Source organism: Ctenopharyngodon idella, chromosome 24, assembly GCF_019924925.1.
Source record: "Ctenopharyngodon idella isolate HZGC_01 chromosome 24, HZGC01, whole genome shotgun sequence".
Classification (NCBI taxonomy): Eukaryota; Metazoa; Chordata; class Actinopteri; order Cypriniformes; family Xenocyprididae; genus Ctenopharyngodon; species Ctenopharyngodon idella.
The window spans coordinates 17,213,791-17,232,152 of NC_067243.1; the positions used below are offsets into that span (position 1 = coordinate 17,213,791).

The 18,362-nt window shown below is 36.6% G+C and overlaps 1 protein-coding gene and 1 long non-coding RNA gene across 2 annotated transcripts in view; both read right to left on the reverse strand.

Annotated features, from left to right (window-relative positions):
• Window positions 1–190: 190 nt before the first annotated feature.
• Window positions 191–4,222, reverse strand: pim3 (Pim-3 proto-oncogene, serine/threonine kinase). The gene is made up of 6 exons (XM_051883783.1): window positions 3,834–4,222; window positions 3,468–3,577; window positions 3,325–3,375; window positions 2,880–3,243; window positions 1,526–1,702; window positions 191–1,437 (listed from the first exon to the last, which is right to left on the reverse strand). Exons 1-6 carry the CDS (start codon window positions 3,919–3,921, stop codon window positions 1,364–1,366), a joined length of 864 nt encoding a protein of 287 aa, XP_051739743.1. The 5' UTR covers window positions 3,922–4,222; the 3' UTR covers window positions 191–1,363.
• Window positions 4,223–10,466: 6,244 nt separating this feature from the next.
• Window positions 10,467–18,362, reverse strand: part of LOC127507784 (uncharacterized) — a 28,891-nt gene continuing 20,995 nt past the window's right edge. Inside the window, exons 2-3 of the long non-coding RNA XR_007928429.1 lie at window positions 11,212–11,431; window positions 10,467–10,961 (exon numbers count right to left, since the gene is read on the reverse strand). This is a non-coding gene — a long non-coding RNA (uncharacterized LOC127507784). The remainder of the gene's footprint in view (window positions 10,962–11,211; window positions 11,432–18,362) is intronic.

Sequence of the window (18,362 nt, forward strand, 5' to 3'; positions counted from 1 at the left end):
AAAGTAACTTGCGTTACTTATTTGTAAAAGTGTAACAGATATTTTGTTGTAAATTGAGAAGTAATGTGTTACTTTACTTGTTACTCAAAAAAGTAACCTGATTTGTCATGTAAATCATGTTACTTGTAATGTGTTACACCCACACTGTATATAATCAATTGTTTGTATACAAACAGACACACCAAACATGTTACATATGAAAGGAATTTATTGTGTCCAATATAAAAAAATAAATGTTTCACCAGTTCAAAAAAAAAAAAAAAAAAAAAATCCACACTGTCACAGTGGAAGGACTAAAACACATTTTTACTTCCACTTCACATGGAGAAAAAACTGATTCTAAATTTTACACTACATCAGAAAATGGCATCACTAAACATCTCAATCTTATATTTGTATCAGTATTAGATAGCTTTAGCGTGTCTAGGATCCTTTAGGTTAAACTAAAGATAAGCCCAGGGAACTCTTTACATTTAACAATTTCAATTTACTTTTTGCAGATGGTATAAAATGAATGAATAAATAAATAAATAGCCACTGAATGTGGAATGTTTGTATTGCATGAATAAATAAGATACATGGAAGAAAAATGTACATAAATACAATACAAATACTTGTATTTAAAAATAAAAAGTTAAAAAAAAAAAAAAAATGAAAAAGAAAGAAGTGAGTCCATGAATATTGCATTGATTGTGCACATCACTCAAGTCTCTGCTAAGCAAAGTCTAAAAAGTGACGTCAACAGATGAAGTAGTGGAAGACATTCAGAAAACAACAAAAGAAGGGAAAACCATCGAAATAGTGTTTGTGAATGGCAGAGCAGCAGAGAGATAGTGTTAAGAGAGTAGTAAGTGTGTACTTCAAGTATTCGACCACTAGAGGGCAAGGGAGACCCACCACATAACTAGATACAGTCTTTGAAGGTTCCCATGAATCCAGGGGAGTTCCCCTAAAATCCATGAAAATCCACCTGGCGTCTGTCGTGACTTGAATCCCATAAAAGCAGCTTTCCAAAAAAGGCACCGAAAACTAAAAAGATAGTCTAAAAGGAAAATAATGTCCAAGCTCTATAAGAGCAACCAGTAAGATCAAAGGATCACTAGCATTGCTGCTCGCGCAATCCCTACGGGTAACGACTCACCCTTAGCAAGAAAAACAACCAAAAAAAGACATTTATGTAACACAAATCGAAGTCCTGATAACCAACAGACTGGGAACAAGGACAAAAAGGTCTCAGAGTCCATTTACTCAGCATCCCTGCATCCGTCAAAGGCTTTCTTTGCCCGATTCTGTGCTGATAGAGTGAAGCGTGATGTCGACGCTTTCTGCTTTCGGGCTTTCTTCCGTCCGCATCCACTGATGCTCAAAGATCTGCTCCAAGGTAGGGCCGATCTGAAGGTCTCAAGCAGAGGCACCATTTGATGAGCTGCTGACACACTGATGGACAGAAAAAAAAGCAGCAAGGTTAAACTTCTCATCTACAAAATGCTTTAAAAACTGAAAGATCCGACTGTTTACAACATACCCGGAGAGACTCTTCTCCTGAAAAAGAGCCGTCCTCTCAGAATCTCCTCATCGTGCTCAAACGGGATGTCGCCGCACACCATGTCGTACAGCAGGACGCCAAGGGACCACACGGTTGCTGAGCGTCCGTGGTACCTGTGGTAACGAATCCACTCGGGGGGGCTGTACACTCGCGTGCCTACAAAAACAAAACACATTTGGTTTTCAATCTTCAAATTTCTGGCTCATTTCATAATCGCCTTTTTTGGCATAAAAAGCATTGATTTTGATTACACTGCAGCACTGTATAATGAGCCGCTCTAGTCAGCTGACTCTAGCAAAGGGGGCGCCAGCGGTCTGGCGTTCGCACAAACGCTCCTCCCTCCTCCAGTCTCGCTGTGAGCCCGGAGAACGGCTCGTTCCAAAAATACAAGCAAGCTGAAACAGGAGGGTGAGCTAAAAACGACACTTTCAGGTACAAACAGTCACAAGCTATGGCAACTCCACATGCTTTCAGTGTGAGTCACTTCCCCCAACAAAAACACCTTTACTAGGGGTGGTGTGACAGGCCCCCAAAGACCAGGAGTCGCCTGGATACCAAACAAAAACAGGGATCTGTGAAGGGATCACGTGGTCCCGCAACTCAGGTTTCACAACAAACAGATGCTACGCAGTAACAGCTGATCCCACTAACTTCTCAGATTCAACATTTTAACTGACATTAAAATACTTTAAAGTGCTAAAGAAATAGTTTGAATAAATGATTCCTTCAAGCAACATAAAAACAAATACAAGGTCATAAATCAACCTTTGAGGATCACATATGCTCTCTCTACAAACATACACATCTATATCTTATCTATCCATCTCTCTCTCTCTCATTATATATATATATATATATATATATATATATATATATATATATATATATATATATATATATATATATATATATATATATATAAAAACACACACAAACATTGATACATTTTGATTTTCTATATAAAACTGTAAGTGTTGTAAAAAGATTAAAAAGTGTAATGTCATTCTGTTTGAAGTCTCACTTTTCACTCAAGAAAAAGGGAAAAAAAGACAGTTTGCTAGTCTTAACAGGTCTAAGATTTAAGGTTTAAGATGGTCTCCCAGCCTAGCAAAGACAATTTTCAGCTGATTTTTCTTTAAATAAAATAAAAAAAATTATAAAAAAAAAAAAACACCTTTCAACGGGGACGAGACACTCAAAGTAATTCTATTTAAATCTAATGCTGAATATTACGTAAAATTATCATCATTATTATTAAAAAATACCAGGATTTTGACACATTTTGTTAAGCGCGGCAGGTGCAAAGAATGATGGGTAAGAGTCAAGGACGCACCATCAAAGTCTGTGTAGACTGTGTCCTTGAGGATGGCCCCGGAGCCGAAGTCAATGAGCTTCAGATCTCCCGTGCGTAAATCCACCAGGAGGTTCTCGTCTTTGATATCCCGGTGAACCACCCCGCAGCTATAGCAGTGCCGAACCGCCTCCAACACCTGCCTGAAGAAGCCCCGGGCGGTGTCCTCATCCAGCGCGCCTTTCTCCGTGATGTAGTCGAATAAATCCTTCACCATCTCCGGTCTCTCCATTATAATCAACCAGCCGTCGGGTCTCTCATACCAATCTATGAGTTTAATGACCCCCTGAAACGTACTTCCCACTTTCTTCAACAAAACGATCTCGAGAGGAACCAGTGACCCATTCTGGAATAAAAAAACGCATGTATTAGACACAACATAACATTTAAGAAATTAATAGTAAAACTAAAATGCGAGTTTACTTACAATAGTACCCCATTCGGTCACTCTCTCTTTAGCGACGTGTTTAACCGCAACCTAGAGAGAAAAATAGAAACGCACATATGAAGTGTGTGACTGTGGCGCCAAACGCGGCCATGTGCTGCCACCAAAACAAAGCCAACGCTTACCGGCAACGCGTCTGAGATCCGAGTACCGGCGTACACTGTCCCAAACCCACCGCTTCCCAGCACCGAACCCACATGATAAACCTTCTCAAATGGCTCCCTTTCGGCCTTGGCTGTAAAATGAAAGAGAAAAAACGACAACGTTCGTTTAACAATGTGACTTAAACCGAGTGTGTATATAACGCACTGTTGGCAACAAAATGGCTCCATACTCAGGTCACGGACAGGCGCGTGCCGATTAAGCAGCTAGATACGTTGCGTATGGAAAATTTAGGAGTAAATAACGGACTAAGGATTAAAATTAAAATCAAAATGAAAAAAATATATAAAAAAATATATATTTTTATGAATTTGGAGAAAGACTTCTACCTGCTTGAAGTTGAATTTTCACCGGCAAGTGGTCGATGTTGGTTGTGTTGCAAATATGGGAAAAAGATCCAAACTTGGAAAGTAACATTTTTCGTTGTCGATTCTTAGTCCTTAAGATGCGTAACTGTGCTAAGGACTGGAAAACACCGGCACCCCGTCCTTCACAGTAAAAACCGAATGTATTTAGTAGTGGGACTCCGCTGGAAAATCCCACGAATGCTCGCAAAACGATTCCGATTCCTCTTCTACAAAGGTGTCAAACTCCGGTAATTATTCACAAATGTCCCCGCGCACCCATAGTGAGAAAGAACTGCACACGTTTGCGCTTTTGAGTCTGGTCGGCGCGCTCAGTTGATGTGTCTGTGTGTGAGAGCGGGGAGACCGACCGTATTAACTCTTAATTCTTGTGTTTGGGCGCTGGGCGCGCTGCACATATCCCTCCGCCACGGATAGACTAAATACACTTAAATTAAAGACAAACACATTCCTCAAAATTCTTTAGCGTTTCATAAGGAAAAAAATACTACGTTGTAAAATCTAGAAAGACACTATAAATGTATGACAATTCATCAGCAGGAATAAAGAGTGCGCTGGTGAATAGTGCGAGACGCCCATGGATACCTCGTCTGAGAGCTTTGCGCTTAGGCTATATAACAAGACCAACCACGTTGCATAGTTTATATAATTGCACAGTGACTAATTGGAGTAATATTGTTGGGTTGTGCCTGTCAAATATTAATAATAATGTTTAATAGTATAATAATAATCTATAATAATCTATCTATCCTTGTGTGTGAAGCCCTACATGTGTGTAAATAGTGAATTTAGGCTGATTGGGACACTTTTTGATGCAGTCATTTCAATGGCAGTTTCAAGTGTCCCAATCAACCTGAATTCACCCTATATATATCCCTGTTAATTCTGTTTGTATATAGCACACTTGTACATTTGTCTGTTTTATAATTATTAAATTATTAAACTGTGTACTGTTTTTGTCTCTGCAATGCAAGAAGTCATATAGTTCATCTATAAGCATAGGGTCATTTAAAGCCACAAAGTAGACTCTGTTGTATATGGGTCAATGACTTGACGGGTCATTTTTTTTTTGTCCAAATGCCTTAATAATAATAAAAAACAAAGATATGACATCCAAAGTATGTAGTAGGTAGTACAACTAGATCTCTTTTATTGAATCAAAAAGATTTTAATTATATTTTGCTACATATAAAGGTGTTTTAAAGATTTTGAAGTGTCAAAAGGTCATTCGGTTTAACCGTCCAAAGGCCAATACAGCAACTTCATTTGTGATTAAAATATCTAAAAATGTAATAAATGTTTTTTATTCTAGCATGATTTTATAACATCATATATCAACATAGTGCAAAATGGTATTAAAATTATGTGTAGAAGTCGTTGCTTTGTTATGAGAAATAATGTCCGGAAAAATTAATTTCATTAATGTCATTCGGAGTAACCAATATAAAGGGACCATTTCGGATCAAGTCATGCGGTCAGTATCATGTGACAGGATGTGACATCATTCAGACACCTGCAAAGGACCACATGGGCATGAAGCAAAGTAACTCTTTTTTAACTGTTTAAAAAATTCATGTTTTCACTTGCTCATACGCATGTCCCGAAACATCAGGTCATTCGGTACAACCGCTATAAAACATGGAAAATGCTGTAATATTTTAAAAACTTGTACTAAATATAAAATGTTTGATTGTCCTTTTGCTAGCTAGCTAGATATCAGTCTGTTAGCATTGTTTGAAAATATCGTCATTCGGTATAACCAAAAGTGTCATTCGGTAAAACTGAAATTTTGATTAAACCGAATGACTTTTTTGGTGACAAATTTTGTCCATCTTGTAAAAAAATGACAAAAGCAATGTTAATTGATTATAAAAACCACATAATCTCATAGTTAACACTTTATTATATCTCCAATATGTTTTTTACGCTTTTAAAAACCTTATTTGTCGATGACCCATATATCAAATAGCTTTAGTTCTTATTCATAATAACTGGTCATATGCTAACTGCATGGTGTAATACTGCATCTTAAAGTAGTATTCAGTGGATATAGAGTGTATGATTATATGAGAGTCTACATAAAATAATCAGGTAGATCCTTATATCAAGCATATGACTGAAGCTTTTCAGATTTATTTTCTGGGATTATCTCTTTGTCCAGATCAATCCTCATCATCTCTCTCATCTAAGGAGGTAATTTGGAAAGAGGCTGATGGAACTATGCAGACAGGATGTCTCAAAGACAGTGAGACAAGGTAAACAGTGATGCCCTGCTGTGATAGAGGATGAACGTCATTATGAAAATTCATATGATAAGACATGCTCTGCAAACAGCTGTGCACCACAGACCCATTAGACATTAATATCAAACTGCAGTCAAATCGATGCTTAGCCTTTACATAAAACGTCTAAAAAATAATACATCTCAGAGATGAATAAAGCGTGCAATTACATATAACTTTTGACTGCACTTTATGTAAAGTGCTACAAATGGTTTCTGAAAAATAAAACGTAATGATCCATAACTGAACATCTTACATCTGACAGTGAATGTGCGACATTCATTCTCTTATTGCATGTCATTCTTCTCCTACCTTCCCAGAAAAAAAGAACATATCCTCACTTTCATCTCATGCCAGATTCATTAGGTCATGCCTCAGAAGGACATCAAGGCTTTGGGTAGCTTTTATGAGACACACTGGAGCAATCAGGAGGGAAATCCCTCAAGGTTTTCAGAAGTTACCTGATGTAAGGCCAAAGCACATGTGTCCAAATGAACAAAAAGCTTCTACAGACCCCCAATGTGTGATTTAGTTGGTAAGTACACATTCACACTTGATTATTCCTATTATAGTAAATTCAATGTAAAGCAGACATGGCAAATCTCCCAACCACACTAGTCTATTGTTGGCTGCTGCTCTGTCATAATGACCTCTGTTTTACGTATTTCCGAAGAAAATGTGATAACCTGTAGTAAAAGTGGCTTTATGCAGCTTTACTCTAACGTCTAATCGGACTGATCACAAAGACCCCCACTGTTTGCGCTGACAAGAGGGGTTTATAGTGCACAGTTCCGAATCCTCTTCAGAGGTTATCTGGAGGGCAGGGTTAGACGATCACTTACCTTTTCACTGGGCTGAAACATATGGTCCAATCCAGAGCATATTCAAAGATAGGAAAAATATAATCACTTATTACATGCATTAGATGAAATATGCCCATTCCAAACCACATGCTATCCTTGACTTGTTCAGAACCTGAAAATACATTATTTACAAACAGTATTTGAAATATGTATTACTGGACAATTTATTTATAGAAACTAGAGCTGTCAAAACATGCAATTAAATTAATTAACTGATTCAATTAATTATTGAAATGAAACAAAATTAATGACATGTTGCCTTTTAAAAATGGTATTTCTTTACAAAATACTTTTGGCTATATAATTTTGAAATTATGTAGGCTTATTGCGGGGCACTTTTTGTGTGGTTTATTTAAAGGGATCATGAACTGCGTTGTTTTATAATGTTTCCTGGGGTGCAGCATGCTTTTTACATCAAATATTGTCATGATTTAGAAATAAAAGCCATTTTTTCTACCCTGATTTTAGCCCTCTTATTTGAGCGCTCTGTTTTAAGGAGTGTCTCCTGCGAGACTTCAGTGTAAATGCCCACTGCTGTGACTGGCTAACATCTTTGCATATTAAATAGCTAAGTATTACTCTTTCGAAAACTTTTAGCATGTTTTTACTATTACAGCTCTCAAGGTTAACTAATCGTGAAAAGTGTTGCATTACCTTTAGATCTTTGGCATTATATTTAGATCGTGGCATGAAAGGTTGCAGTGATGAACATTGTAGCCGATCACAGACATGTTGCTGAGCACATGAAAGCAGCGATCTCGTCATTGCAACTCAACTTCTGCACAATAATGAATGCTTTCATCATAACTAACAGTGCAAACGCGATGCAACTACGAGATTCGTTGAATAAAATGGGAGTTTTAGTCTAGAACTCAGTCACTGATAAACTCGCGCTGTTTGATTGACAGCTCCAGCGATTGTAAAGGGAGCGTTCTTTGATTGCTTTCTATATATAACTGTATCACTGTTTAAATAACAGATTATTTTCATCCTGCTAAGAGAAACAACGTGAAGTTGACCGTTTAGTCGCTGGTTTGATTTACTGACACATAGACAAAGAACATCTGACTGTACATGAATCATTACATATCAGATCAGGCATTAGAATTAACACAGTTACATGTTGTTGCATTACTGTCGAGTCCATATAGAGTGGTGCAGGTATGACATCATTTTGTAGGCCAAAATGCGGAAGTGAGTTAGTATTTTAGCACTTCCGGTTCCATCGCCCCGAAGTCAATGGGTTTTTTGAATGGGATTTTGGTTAAATGGCTGAAATAAGGTCTGTGGTGAACGCAAGCTCAAGACAGTTTCACATTTTATTCTACGACATAAAATGCATCAGTATTACCCCACTTGTGATTTTTTTTAAGCTGTTATGTGTCTTGAAAAAGGCGGTTGCTAACAAGTGGCTAAATGGAACTACACAGTTGGGGACATTAAACGTCATCACTCTGAGAAGGTAAGCTCAGTCTGCTTTTACAGCTTCATTATGCTCACAATTGTACTCTTATAAACTATTCTAACTCAAATGTGCTGGGAAAATGTTTTTAGATAAAAACTGAAAGAGTTGTCGGAAGCTTAGTGATGGTGACGTTGAAGACGAGCGACCGTGGTGTAGTTCGTTTATAGCCTACCTTTAGCTTTTTACTTCTGGCGACTGCATTTAGGCTTCAAACTTCATAAAAGTTGTGTTCTTCTGAGAAAATGATCTTGATGGACAAAACGTGTAAATGTCATAACCCTTTGTTAAACACAGAGCTTATTTTTTGCGATTTTCCAAAAGTCTATGGGGGAAAAAAAGCCTGCGCCGAAATGCGATTGATTTACCAAAGAATCCACAGTGAAATGTACCGAATACAAATAAATAATGCTCAACTGAGACATTCACATTCTTGAAAATAAATAACCATATTCCTGGCATTAGGATCCTTTGAAAGGTAATGTTATTTTTAGTCCTGCTCTTCATCTCACTAACACACCAGTGGGCGGGGCTAATGTTGCAATGATGAAGTAGGCATAGATAGATAGATAGACAGATAGACAGATAGATAGATAGACAGATAGATAGATAGATAGATAGATAGATAGATAGATAGATAGATAGATAGATAGATAGATAGATAGATAGATAGATAGGCACATTCCGGAAAGAGTCGTTCACTGGGCCTGGTATCAATAAAAGCTTTTACTGGATTAACAAGGAAGTTTTCAGTTCTGAAACTTACAGGATCTTATAGTACGATGACCTCTTATATAGGCTATTAAAAGCTCAAGGACAGTTGATTTCTCAATTCATGACCCATTTAAAAACACTAGAGGGCTTTTCACACTTGAAATAGTTAGTCCTGGGTCATTCTAAACGTTGAATAAACAGAATCCTGGGTTATCTTGCTTCACATTGCTCAATTTACTCAGGGTTAACGATTAATCCTAGGTATTCATAAACTGTCGTTTCACACTGTAAATTCCTAAACTCTGGGTTAATGTGCTTTTTTGCAGGGTCAGTGTCACTGATTGGACGATATGTTTACATAAAGGCTCTAGTATTGCACATCCTCATATTATCAGTTGCTGCCTTTACTATCAAGTTCAACCTGAAGAATGAACTTTTCGAACTATAAAGGAATCAAACGGTCTCTTCTCTACTCAAATTGTGTTTTCTGTTAACCATTTGACATATCCCCCCTCAAATATTGAAACTACGGTTTATACAATGCGCAGAGCTTCTGTGACTGTTCAAAGCACGTGAATATGAGACACGCTATTGGTTGTCAGTTGCTAAGCATCTAGAATTGTCTCGTAACATTCTAAAACCTCGTTTCGTACTGTAAGATTTTTTTTTGATAATTTGTAGATTTTGCTGACATTGTGACCAGAACAACAACAATTCAAGGAACTGATTTTTCAAAAATGGCGAAATCAGGTCCACACACTCTAAACAGGTGAGCTGGCAGCATTAAATTAGGGTTTTTAATCTCCGTGGATTAGAGCATTCTAGGAAAAATGGTCTAATCAGATGACATATGGGTGGGAAGCATAGGATAACAAACAGAGAATATGCTAGAGTGCAGCATTATGGCGTATTACATCTAAACCTTAAATGTAATTAAACCATATAGAGGGTGCCTATACTTCCTGTTGGTGCATCAGAGGTCAGCACAAGTTCACATAGCTTTCTGTGAATACATATTCTTGTTTCTACCAAATTCAGGCATTGTTTTTTTAGTGAGAGTGCATCATCCATAAAAGATCACTGCCAGTTGGCAAACACAGGACAAGCAAAATGCAAATCGTGTCACTTGGACCTTGAAACATGTTGAGCTGTGACTTTTCAGTCAGTGTAATCCAAATATCGGTTTTAGAAATGTTTGAGATGGTGAATTATCATGAGGAAACTCATAGTGAGCAGCTTAGCCTGCAACATATTAAACCAATATTTGTTATGCCAGTAATTGTCAGGGAACATCAGACTCAGAGACAGATGTTAGTTTCAAACCACAGCAGTTTTTATTAACAGAGATGCAGAAAAGACAGTCAGGTGAGTAAGGCAATATTGCAGGTTCTGGATGGTTGATAGTATGATAAAAGAGATCTTGTTGTGTTACCAGAGTGAAGAGGAGATCTTGAAGATGGATCAGAGGAAGAATGGTGAACACACCTCGTTGCTGGCAGAGCGTGAGTATTCAGGTAAGTGGATGACTGGCAAACTTGACTTACAGGAACATGTGGGAGATGATTCACAAGGAGTACGTTGAAGTATCGCTAGGAGAATATTAGGGTAAGTAGAATGGGTAAATAATCCTTTGTCCATAGATAAGACCAGACAATTATTGAGCGCGAGGTGTGTGCTTTTATGCAGGGCAGATTGGCGTGCTGATGGGGAACAGGTGCGGGGGATCAGTATTCGGGTGAGAGTGAGCTTTGGGTGTGTGAGACCGTGGAGCCTGGTAAAAACGTGACAGTAATGTAAAGTTATTGATTTGTACTTTATTGATCAAGTTATTGAATTGTACTATTATTGGTTGAGCATTTTATCTTGAAGTTAAGATGAAATCAAAACTTTTTACTTTCATAATAATACACTATCCCATTCAAAAGTTTTTTTTTTTTAAAGAAATTAATACTTATATTCAGCAAGAATGCATTAAAGGATTAGTTCACTTCAGAATGAAAATTTCCTGATAATTTACTCACCCCCATGTCATCCAAGATGTTTATGTCTTTCTTTCTTCAGTCGAAAAGAAATTAAGGTTTTTGAGGAAAACATTCCAGGATTTTTCTCCATATAGTGGACTTCAATGGGGACCAACAGGTTGAAGGTCCAAATGTTTCAGTTTCAGTGCAGCTTCAAAGGGCTCTACAGGATCCCAGCCGAGGAATAAGGGTCTTATCTAGTGAAACGATCGGTCATTTTCTAATAAAAAAAAAAAAGATATACTTTTTAACCACAAATGCTAATCCTTTAAATTGATCAAAAGTGACAGCAAAGACTTTTACACTGTTACAAGAAATTTTTACTTTAAATGTACTTTTTGTTCATCAAAGAATCCTGAAAAAATGGATCACAGTTTCCACAAAAATATGAAGCAGCACTACTGTTTTCAACATAAGAAATGTTTCTTGAGCAGCAAATCATCATATTAGAATGATTTCTGAAGGATCATGTGACACTGAAGACTGGAGTAATGATGCTGAAAATTCAGCTTTGCCATCACAGGAATAAGTTACATTTTAAAATATATTCAAATATAAAACAGTTATTTTAAATTGTAACAATATTTCACAATATTACAATTTTTACTGTATTTTTGATCAAATAAATGCATCCTTGGTGTATAAGAGACTTCTTTCAAAAACATTAAAAAGTCTTTTTGACACAAAACCTATGAATGGTCATGCATGTTGTGCAAATTCAGATTTTTCCGATTGGAAAAAAAAAATGTCTGAATCTTTCAGCAAATTAACTTGCTCTACCTGACATCATCATATAAAGACTTTTTCCAAATTTAATCAATCCTGAAAGTTTTTTGAATATACCGTTTCCCTCTGAAATATGTCACTTAATTAAAACGTGTTGTGATGATTCATATGCTTTTGTTGTATGGAAAAGAGCAGCATGCACATTGTTCACAAAGCCTTCTTTTATGTCCCACCCAAAATGAGGGTGAGAAATGGTGACAGCATTTCCATTAGTGGGTGAACTGTTCCTTTAAGATCTTCTTTGTGAGGTCCCTGCTGCTTTACCAATGTCATGTAGGTTACATCAACCCACTGTACTGGGGAAATCTGTCGAGTCATGAGAAAATGACACCAAAAATTGTTCGTTTTAAAGTTTCCTGTTCAATGTCTGCAAACTGAAATAAGAAGCAGTTGTGTTTTTGTGGTTGCCATGTAAAGAGAGAGTTTATCACTCAGCCATCTTCTCTCAGCACCTGCAAAGAGTTAGGACATCAAAGCCTCCGCCTGCATGCAAGCATCCCAGGGCCCCGCCCCCAGCCTCAGCCGCTGCTCCTCATGTTATTGTTTTGACTGAGGGCGGTAGTCACATGACCCTGCAGTGTTATGACTGGGGGCTGTGGAATGTAGGTCACACCGAGCTCTCCCAAAAGAAAGCTTAGTCCGCTCTTATAACACTGTCCCACTTTGAGCCCACTTTCTTTTATCTCATTCACATGAAGGATGGAGGTATCTGCTCGTACATCACATAAGGATGAAGGGAGCATAGAAGGGGGAAAATGCATTGCATGCCATTTCTGTGAGGTGATCTTAAGGAGGTGATTTTTTTTTAATGGAATATTGCAGTATTTATTATAAATGATAAATCCATGCACATTGTTATTTTTAAATTCATGTGCCCTTGTCATCTTGATTCAGAATAACTTCCCCTCCCTCTTGCGACATCTCTTCTCTGATGATGTGTTTAATGGCGTGAGGGCGGGACAACCTGTCACTCACATGAGATCGACCAATAGCAAACCACAACCATCCAATCAATTCCTCACGGACAAAAAAAGTCCCACCCTACATTTTTTATTGTTCTTCGTTCAAGAAGCTGTTTCAAATGGATATACGTCAACATAGAGAAGAAAAGACTATCGCAACTTCTATTTCATGTTGACTTTAAGAATAAAAAGAGGGAGCAGCTATGGTGTTAACTAGTAGAAAAAAGTAGGGGACCATCCTGCCTGCCATTCTAACATATTGAGTTTTTTATTATGAAATGGTATTACTGATGCACAATCTTTTTGTTTTTTAAATTGAACCCCTCCTCAATTGACTTGACTTTTCCCCAGCCAATGAAAATGCTTGTTCGCACACTGATGCGCAATGGTCTGAAGCATCTGACATCTCCAATGTAACGGCTCTGAGAGAGTCACAAATTCTTTTGTTTTAGCCCTTAATTTAACTGTCAATCAATTTGACAGTTGCATCCAGAGTGTTTCTACCCCCCACCTTCAGCCCACTTCTCAAACACTACGGCAGGGTGACAGCTCAATATTTATAATGCACATAACATATGGCCACAGAGAGTAAACAAAAGAGGTAGTAAACGATATATATGAGAATGTGTGTATTGGGACGCATTGTTGTTTTTTAATGCATGCCATTGGGGATGAATCTCTTTAAAGATGCATGGATTGTGTATTTGCATCCCCCAGAGTGGTACAATTAACAGTTGTTGTCAGCCTGACTTGGAGGAAATCAATTCTATCGACACCAGTAGTGTGGATGTATAAACAAAGAGGCGTTTTATTACTTTCCCAAGACATTTACACTACCAGCGAGGTTTCGACACACGTCCACATTCTTTATTATTACTCTTTTACACATTTTAAATAATAGTAAAGTCAATAAAACAAGCAATAACATAAATGGAAATTAGGAATTATAACCATCTGGGTGCATCTTGGGATGCTTTGAAACTACTGAAAAAGTTTTCATGTATGCTTATGGCTGATTTCCTTTACGAAGTGTCTATTTACAAATAGTGCAAATAGCGTCCCTTGTTGGCAAACTCTATTTACACTAGCTCCGCCCACCAATGTCTGGTTGGACCACTGAAGTTTTAAAAAAGAGGTGCAGAATCAATGTCTTCAGTGACGCAGCAGTAGTGAGTAAGGCTTGCAGACCCGACTTTTAACACGATCAACGTGGGTCCAAATCCGTCTTTTGACGAGTTTGCATTTATTTTCAATAAAAAGGAAAATAATGTTCTAAAAGTGGAAATAAACTGCGAACAAGTGTTTAAAAATATTAAAAGTGTTTATTAGGTAAGGGTTATGGGGAAGGTGTAGGGAGGGTTTTATTCTCCCAATAAGGCAGCATCCATTTAATAATTTTAATAAATATAATCATTTACACTCTATGATATTATTGCATCCTGTTAATGTACAAAGATACTGAGGTGCAAAGAGTATCTGCCAATATAAAGTATAGATAGCATCTTTACTCTTATTGCAAAGAACTGATACTTTTACATGGTGTAAACTTAGCGTATATAGCATCTATCACTAATAAAATATGCTATTTACACTTAGTGCAAATAGCTGCTGCCTTTTCTTTACTATCTAGTCCATCTTATTAACATTGAAATATGTACATGAAAATGTGTCTACAACCAATTTTTAGGCATGTTCAATTTTTAGGCAATATAATTGAAATCATATGTATTTATGTATGAACGTATTATTTTTTTTAATTAAAAAAAAAAAAATATATATATATATATATATGTAATTACACATTTCTACCCACAAATAATAATTATTTGTTCTGGGAATACACACACACTCATTCATTCATTCAGAAAAGAAAACTTTTTTTATAATTACATATGTAAGTGCTGGCAATATAATTTAAAATGTATTTTTTTTTAATTAAAAAATATAATTACTCATTTTTACCCACAAATAATTAATACCATTTGTTCTTGCAATATTATTGAAATTCCATCCATCCATCCGTCCATCCATCCATCCGAAAAAGAAAAAGAAAACTTTTTTATAATTACATAAGTGCTGGCAATATAATTGATATATGTATTTTTGTAGACACCGATTACCTCGAAAAAATTTAAGTAAAGAAACTCAAATTTTTTAAGTAAACAATAATAATAAATAATAAAGTCAAACTTTATTATAACTTATAACATCACAACCCATTTTATATAACTTTATGTACTCAATCTTTATAAGTTAGTGCTGTTCGGGTTTAAGTTCTGGCAATGTAATTAAAATTGTATTTATTTATTTATTTATTTATTTAACATTTTAAAAAGAAGAATTATTTTATATTGTAAGCATGTAAGTTCTGGCAATTTAATGGAAATTATATATATTTATTTATTTTAAATTTTGGGGTATTTTCTTTATATAATTTTCCTCATTTTGTTTATGTGATGTATTTATAGAAACTGTTCTTTGGTGGTGGGAGGGAAGTGGGCATAGATTTTTAGCCACTGTTGTGAAGGCCCCGAGGGCGTCTCCCACTGTCATCTGCTTGTCACCCCAAAACGCTAGTCAAGCAGATGGCAATTAAAAAGCGACCCCACTGTTTAGTTCCTCTGCTAATCAATGGAATGAAATTAGCACAGTCATCAAGGGTCCGTGATTGTGGCTTTGTTTCATTAATTAAAAAGCTAGAATGATTAACTCTTGAGCGAATAAGTGTAATTTCACAAAAAGCTAAATTAGAATAAAGAACAGATAGTCAACCCTCTAAAGTCAACCCCTCTTTTGCCATAGAAACCTTATATAAAGAGGGTGACAACTGCTGCATTGACTATAAACACTATAGATCTGAATATTTGGGCAGCTTAAAATTCATTCAGAGGTCACCTGCTGAACTCAGAGAGAAGCAGGTGGTAACGTTACTCATACGGAACGCCAGAAACACATGCCGTCATGTGTCGAGTGCCCTGCCAAATGTGCTTTGTAGGTCTTGCTGAGTGTACACATCTTCTTTACCGTTGGCAGAGCATTCATTCTACCCTCTTTGTAGTGGGCTGTGGAAGTCACGAACCCCTTTATGCAGCTGGGAAGCAAACTGACACAAAGGTTTGATGTGGTTTGGTCTTGCAGAGGTCCCAGCATGTGTTTTGGTAGGGAACAACAACACACGATCTCTCCTATTGATAGATCATTTCACCTTCTATCTTTATATCCACCCACACACTTCCTTTAAAGTGCTCTAAGCTTGTGCTTTCTTTGGATGTGTATGCTTCTTTCTTTTACGCCGTAGTAGATGTGGTTTTTAATTGTGATCGATTCGTTTTTGATTGAGGTGAGTTTTTGGTCGCTCTTTGATCTTATTTTTTTAGTTCAGTCAATGTGCTTTTATAATATCAAGCCGGTTGCACAACACAGTCGATTGGACCTTTTCAACCTTTCTCTTTCTCTGAAGAAGTCAGACGCACTTCTCTCAATTCACTCCTACTCTTCCATTCACTTCCTCCGCTCTCAGATAAAATTATAGGATTCGATGAGATGCCTGACTCAGCTATTGTAACCCACACAAAGAAGATATTTCAAGCTCCCTTTCTTTAGGTTGCCTTCCATGCTTTCTTATTTATTAGATAAAACATGGTGTGAGTGAAAGAGATTGGAATATATAACCTAACATTTCATAGTAGCACTACTCTAAATATAGCTCCCTGCTGAACACTTGAAGAGGCCAAATTATGCCCTTTTACAAAGTCTTAATTTGTTTTTGGGTTCGGTTTTCATGCTTGAATGTTCAGAAACACATTCTTTTTTACATATTTTACATTGTTGCAGCACCTCTCTTCCCAGTCTGTCAGTAACGCTCTGTTTAGTTCCAGTCTCTATGAAGTCCCTCCGTCTGAAAAGCGCAAGAATATATCATATGGCTTCCAAAAAGCTCGTATGGACTGCTTTTATGAAGCTTTTGTGTCGTTTTTAAAGCTTGAAAGTTCTTTGTAAATGGGTCAATGACGTGACGGGTCATTTTTTTGTCCAAAAGCCTTAATAATAATAAAAAACAAAGATATGACATCCAAAGTATGTAAGGTAGCACAACTAGATCTCTTTTATTGAATCCAAAAAGTTTTAATTATATTTTGCTACATATAAAGGTATTTTAAAGATTTTGAAGTGTCAAAAGGTCATTCAGTTTAACCATCCAAAGGCCAATACAGCCACTTCATTTGTGATTAAAATATCTTAAAATGTAATAAATGTATATATTTTTTATTCTGGCATGATTTTATAACACCATATATTAACATAGAGCAAAACGGTATTAAAATAATGTGTAGAAGTCACTAAGTCACTTGCTTTGTTATGAGAAAGAATGTCCGGAAAAATGAATTTCATTGATGTCATTCAGAGTAACCAATATAAAGGGACCATTTTGGATCAAGTCATGCGATCAATATCATGTGACAGGATGTGACATCATTCAGACACCTGCAAAGGACCACATGGTCGTGAAGCAAAGTAACTAACTCTCTCTTAACTATTTGAAAAATTCATATTTTCACTTGCTCATACGCATGTCCCGAAACATCAGGTCATTCGGTACAACCGCTATAAAACATGGAAAATGTTGTAATATTTTAAAAACTTGTACTAAACTTGTATGTTTGATTGTCCTTTTGCTAGCTAGCTAGATATCAGCCTGTTAGCATTGTTTGATATCGTCATTCGGTATAACCAAAAGTGTCTCTCGGTAAAACCGATATTTTGGTTAAACCAAAAGACTTTTTTGGTGACAAATTTTGTCCATCTTGTAATAAATGACAAAAGCAGTGTTAATTGATTATAAAAACCACATAATCTCATTGTTAACACTTAATAAAACTTCAAAATTAATTATATCTCCATTAATTTTTTATACACTTTTAAAAACCTTTATTTGTCAATGACCCTTATGCATGGATCAGTGCAGCCAGGACATTCTTCAAAATGTCTTATTTTGTGTCCCACAGAAGAAAGAAGATCATCCAAGTTTGGAACAACATGGAGGATGAGTAAATGATGACAGAATGTTAATTTTTGTGTGAACAATCCCTTTCAGTTTAACAATAAAAACATTTTTTTTTCATGTACATGTGACTCCACTGAGAGAAAAGGGGAATAAACAGCAGAATTGGAATTTTCTGGATCTGTCCAATACGTTCACTGCAGGCTTTCATAATAGCCAACTTACACAATGAGGTTACAACACTGAACACAATCCTGCCCGAAACCTGTTACCTAGTGCTGCTCCCGCTGGATTTGCCATCACATGATCAAAACAAAGAGATCACATGGTCCAGCACATGGCTCACCATGACTCAGCACGGGGAACATAAACACATGCTGACCTTTTCGCTTGTTATGGTT

Bases quoted from the DNA above. Each gene is read 5' to 3' on its own strand.
- pim3 (XM_051883783.1), bottom strand. From the start codon at position 3,921: ATGTTACTTTCCAAGTTTGGATCTTTTTCCCATATTTGCAACACAACC. The intron at 3,376-3,467 runs GTAAGCGTTGGC...TTTTCTCTCTAG, and splicing joins GGATCTCAGACGCGTTGCCG to GTTGCGGTTAAACACGTCGC. The intron at 3,244-3,324 runs GTAAGTAAACTC...TTTTTATTCCAG, and splicing joins TGACCGAATGGGGTACTATT to AATGGGTCACTGGTTCCTCT.